The sequence below is a fragment of the Epinephelus moara genome, chromosome 20 (assembly GCF_006386435.1).
Source record: "Epinephelus moara isolate mb chromosome 20, YSFRI_EMoa_1.0, whole genome shotgun sequence".
Classification (NCBI taxonomy): Eukaryota; Metazoa; Chordata; class Actinopteri; order Perciformes; family Serranidae; genus Epinephelus; species Epinephelus moara.
In genome coordinates this window covers 2866322-2872096 of record NC_065525.1, presented here as the reverse complement: position 1 = coordinate 2872096, position 5775 = coordinate 2866322, and the positions used below count along the sequence as shown (strand labels likewise).

Here is a 5775-nt window from a genome sequence, read left to right as displayed (position 1 = left end):
TGCCTGCTTTCATCTACCGGTTCTTGGATCCTTCTGGCCTGTATTTCGAGGATGTGTGAGTCACTGGAGACTACATACTGAACCGTTTCAACAGTGTTGAGCCAAGCATTTATTTTCTTCATATGGCACCAACTTAAGGGCTCCAGTGTTTAGAAATCCAAGCGTTTGTTAATTTTTCGAACATTTTTTCAGGGTTGAGTTACCAAATTGTGAACTGTTTAACGTGTGACTTTTTGCTTGCAAAAAAGTTTCTGCTTTTTCCCGTGAGAAAAGAGGGAGGTTTCTATTGTTTTCTTTAAGGTTATTGTTGTGACATGCCTAAATGTTTTGAATGGTTTATATGTTAAAAGGGTAATATAAGGTGACTTGCTTGCTGTTACTTGAAAACTCTTATTTTGGTAACCAAATGGTATTGATATTTGTTTTTGTCTCTGTGAGGGGAAAGAAAATTCATCTGTTTTGACTTTAAAGAAAACTGTGTGAGTAAATACCAGTAAAGTCACTGGAGAATCTCATGACGCATGGATGTGCATGGCTAGCGTACATTCACACACTCACAGATAGTGTCACCCTCACTTATGTTGGGTCAACAGGCAGGAGCAGTCATTAGCACTGTGGCAGCATCAAAACCTCGTACAAATAAGAGGAGAGCCTGAGTATATAAAGCTAGCAGTGCATGTATTGGCTCTCACAGTGGTGACTAATGTGCACAATAGCCCGGAGCCCAGAGTTGCAAAGCATTTTTTATATTTTTTCTAATTTTTTGTTTTTTTTTAGGGCATTTTGCCTCCAATGGACAGGACAGGTAAGTTTGAAAGGGGGAGAGAGAGGTGGGGGTGGGGTGGGGGGGGTCGGATGACACGCGGCAAAGGGCCACAGGCTGGACCCGAACCCGGGCCGCTGCCTTGTACATGGGGCGCCTGCTCTCCCCACTAAGCCACCGACGCCCCAGTTGCAAAGCATTTTCAATACTGAATGAGTCACGCAGATAGAACTGAATAAAGGCACACAGTGAAGCTCATGATGCCGCTTTACATACAGTCAAGTCCTTTCAAGTCATCTGTCTCAAGTCACTGTGAGTCCTCAATCTCTGGGGGTCACATACTGCTGAGGAGTGAGGAGTGTCATTGACTACAAGACCCATAAGCCAGTGGCTAGCTATTGATTGGCTGTAAGGCTATGGGAACTGCGCCAGGCTCTACCTTTAACACAGGCCCTCTTTCCCTACTGAAGCCTAGACTGTATGGAAGCTCCTATTGGCTAAAATGAGGTGTCAATCAAAAGGTCAGGAGTTTAGTCTTTATTTTGACTGAGGAGTCGCCATACTTTATTTAAACTGAAGAAATTATGGATAAAATGTGGAGAAATATGAACATTTAAAATGATACAATGGCAGTTGATGGATAACTATGGATGTAATAATGTGTTTGGACTAAATATTTTTGCTGGATTTAGATTGTCTGGACCTTTGGACATGTATGAATGCTGTATGAGCATTTCTGTTGGCATAATATTAATCTATGGATTATAGTAACACTTCATAGGCAAGTTATAACTGTTTATTTGTTTTATGCCTGACAGAAGTGTTAATTTAAGCTGCTGTAGTGGATGTATCTTGAAATGGTCCGCATCCATTGTAAGGAGCGTAGCTTTCCAATGACTTTTCCAGCAACTTAAACACAGAAAATACAGCAGTTGTTTACATATCACAATCATCAAATAAAACTGGATGGGATGTCGGGTTTCTAAGAGGTTTTTGAAGACATATACCATCCTTGGTGAACAGATTGTATTGAGACATGAACCACATCCACTGCTACACACATTATTTCAAAGTGTTTGCTTTTAATTATGTTTTAACGTAATATTGTAAATATTTCTTCTTCACCTGATGCAGCTAGATCAATGCAATTCAAATGTTTCCACACTCAAGGTACATACATTTATCAACTATGAACATCTTGCAATGCAAATGTACATGATGCCAAATTTACCATGTAGATGTACCATGCATACCATATATAGTACAGGTAATATCACATCCCCTCACTGCTATTTGTTGGCCTTTATTAAGGAGTCACCCTTATTATTTCATGCTGATCACTATTACTGCAGCCATTATGTGGATACAGGCTTTTATGGAAACGACACCAGCATTAACCGTTCATCTGAACAAAACCTTATAGGAGACCATGAGGGAGTCACAGTAGGCATGTAGCATCTGGTCCACAGGGCTGTAGTTCAGGGCATATATGTTTGAAGACATCTTGTTGATGAAGACACCAACATCAAACCTCTCTAACCCTGTTGTGGTATCAAATGAATAGAAAATCTCCTCCGTATCTTTGTCAATGTACCGTGTTGCAAAGAGCACGCCGCACGTCATGAAGGTGTTGGTCACCCCCTGCTTGTATACTGAGGTGTGCCAGGTTTGGCCAAGCATCAGCGGTCCACTCCCCTCCACCTTGGACAGCACCAGGTTGCCAAAGTCCTGGGTGGTGGTATAGATTACCCAGACGCCTGATTCATCTGTCGCCAGGTCCAAGTCAGTGAACGGGTAGCATTCATCAAGGTGGCAAAAGTTACCCTTTGAGTTAAACCTGGAATCAATGGAGGAAAAAACTGATACTTCAGTTGGAAAACAGCATATCAGTATCTTAGTTTTCTTGGACTCATTATGTCATGCTTCCATGTTTATAATTTGACACATACATTTAATCTTTCTCAGAAGTTGCCTCGTTCATTCCATTTTTTACATTTTCATGCAATATGGAAGATTCCAACTATTACTATTTTTTGAAGAATCGAGACATTTATTTAGCAACACCCATTCAAATAATGATCTTAAAGTCTAGCAGCGAACCTGGTGCCTTTGGGTAGTTGTAAGCTGGTAACAGTTTTGGTGGTGAGGTTGAATCGACAAACAGCATCTTGGTTGTAACAGTTGTAGTACAATGCCCCTCCATACATCACAACATTTGGACCTTGGATGGTGTTGGTGGTTGGATTAGAGGAGTGGATCTGGACATTACCTAGCAGAAGAACAAGAAGGAGCAAAAGGGGAAAGAACAAATGTAATTGTAACTAAGTATTGTTATAATTTGTTAAATTTCAAAGAAAGAAAACAATAGTATTTGTGCCTACTCTTTTATGGGTTTAAGGATAGTTATATTCTATTGTTCTTACTATCAATAAATCCACGAAAAGTCCCAAATCATCAGTGAATTAATCCTTCTGTCTGGGATATTCTATATTTTTCTTATTGTCAACACAAGCCCTAACTGTACCAAAACCAATGATACTTTCAAATAGCTTTTTCCTCTGTGCCATAGGAAAGCTAAAAACCTATTAGCCACATTGCTACACTGGGTGCAACCCTATCTCCAAGAAATTATGTTTGTATATCACTAAATTGTTTTCACAATTATGTTGCGGAGACACCTTGATCACTGCCTGGATTTGTTGAAAAACGACTTTATGACTCGAGGTCAGTCTTACAGCCTTGCAGGTTTATTGAAGACACAACTTACAACTTCACATACTGCAACAATGAGACAGCACCGTAGAACAGTTCACCAAACATGACATCGTACCTAATTGTTCATGTGTGTGTGTGTGTGTGCAGGTGTGATTTCCTGTCTTTTCCAGAGCTTGTGCCTATTTTATCTTAATACAGCTTGTTCTGCCCCAATGTCAGACAATGTTTGTTTTAGATCACTCTGTTCTTGTCAATGTCCCATTCAAGGTTGTTCAATCTAAGTAAACATGTTTTGCTTCTAACTTGACCTTAACTGTCAAACATTTCTAGGCCTTTTCGCCACCACAGATTATGTTCAGCTAGAACACTTCTGGTTAAAGAAACACTGCATTTATGTACTGTGCTGGATTTGCAGGGAGGTGGTCAGAGTAAAGTGCAGGACTGTGACATCCAGACTCCTGTCTGTAGTTAGGTTCAGACAACAAAAGCACTGAAAGTTAAGGTTAAGGAAAGATTGTGACTTTGGTTAAATGATCATAAAAAAAAGGTAAGGGTCGCTAGCTGACATTGGGCGAGAGGCAGGGTACACTCTGGACAGGTCGCCAGACTATCGCAGGGCTGACACATAGAGACAGACAACCATTCACACTCACATTCTCAACTACGGCCAATTTAGAGTCACTAATTAACCTATCCCCAACCTGCATGTCTTTGGACTGTGGGAGTAAGACCGGGTTGATTGCTCTGCATTATGTTTCCCTCAAATATGTATTTTCTGTTCCAATTTAGCTGTACTTAAACATAATTTCTAGGAGACAGGGCAGTGGGGTGACGTGCTTCTTCATTACCATGAACATACACACTGTAATTTATTTTCAGTCAGCCCACCTATACCTTCCTGTTGCCAGAAATACTGTACACCAACTATGGATTAATCCACTACTGCAAATTTCCATTTTTTTCCTTCAACAACACAAGCATGTGATTGGGTTTAGGAGAAAAGAACAGTGTTTGGTTTTATATTCATACGGGAAGTTGGCCTCCAGGATGAAAACCGATGGCTGTTGGGCCCATCACTACCCCTCTTGTCCACCCTACTTGGACTTTTGTCCCCTTAACTTTGGTTGTTGTCCTGCCACATTTTGCCCTGAAGCTGCCAGGTGCCGTTAAACAAAAACGGCAACTGGCCATGTATCATGCTGATGTGAAAGGACGGCTTTTTTTGTTGATGTCTGACACTGGAAGTCACTGACCAAGCCCTGGTTTACAATGACTGCTAAGTGAGGCCAAGTTGCTTTTCAGGTGAAGGACCTCTTAGCTCAGAAATATTCAGAGCAGGGACCTCCTGCTACATACATTGTATGAGATCGAGTTGCACTTGAGATAATTCTCTGGATGTTTTTGGGTCTTCTCTTGTTTGTGCTTGGCTAGGTGCATTAGCGTCACCCTCTGCTCTTTGGCCAGTGGCTTTTCAATTCAACAGTATGTCAGAGTCTGTTGCTTGAAAAGGGTTAGGCTCAAAAGAATGTCCATACACTTGAAATAACAATACAACCTACTGACCAACATATTTCAGTAGTATGTAAATCTTAGCTAACTAGTTCACCTCACTGTTATGGGTATGATAAGTGCCGCACAGTGACTTTACTTGAGCGTTAGGTAGCTCACATAATTGCACAATGACTTATAGGTAAAAATTACCCTATCAGTAATGTTATGTACTGTTGATTAAATGTTGTTTTCTATGAGTATGCTGATTTATCATAATATGTTGGATTCATGTTAAAGAGGCAACAGATAGTATCTTTTCCTAAATATATCATTATGAAAATAATGTGGGTTGCACAGGATAGTGGCCCCGGTAAAATCCGACTATCAGCGTTTACATTGGTTACTTAGTGGCTTTGTAATAAGCTTCTGCCACTGGTGCCAAAAATCTGCTTTATGGCAGGAAACGCGTCATGTATTGCAAAACTGGTCGGTCAGCCAATCAGGGACTGGAGCTGGTCCTTATGAGGAGTTGGGCATGAGATAGTTCAGTCATGAGCACAATGGCAGACTGACAAAGTTTGGAGACAAGTGAAAAACGGCCTAGCAAAAGAAAACGAGCTCCTCTGACTGAGGAGGCAAAGAAGAGCAAAAAGGAGAGTGATAAAAGAAGAGGAAAAACAAGAGTAAACCTCAGGCAGGCGTTCAAGAGATGGAGGGAGCTCCATGACCAAAGAGGCTTCAAAACCGATGTCCAGCTAGCTTTCTCTCTAATGGATCAGTAAGTAACACGGCTAAATGTTAGCTAG

General features: G+C 40.9%; 1 protein-coding gene across 2 annotated transcripts in view; it reads right to left on the bottom strand.

The window, feature by feature from the left end:
- Positions 1-1439: 1439 nt before the first annotated feature.
- The window catches only part of si:ch211-194m7.5 (olfactomedin-4), a 10741-nt gene continuing 6405 nt past the window's right edge, over positions 1440-5775 (bottom strand). For both annotated transcript variants that reach the window (XM_050072262.1, XM_050072263.1), the window contains exons 6-7: positions 2864-3032; positions 1440-2600 (exon numbers count right to left, since the gene is read on the bottom strand). In XM_050072262.1, coding sequence (XP_049928219.1) covers positions 2165-2600; positions 2864-3032 — 605 coding nt within the window. In that variant the 3' untranslated portion in view covers positions 1440-2164. The remainder of the gene's footprint in view (positions 2601-2863; positions 3033-5775) is intronic.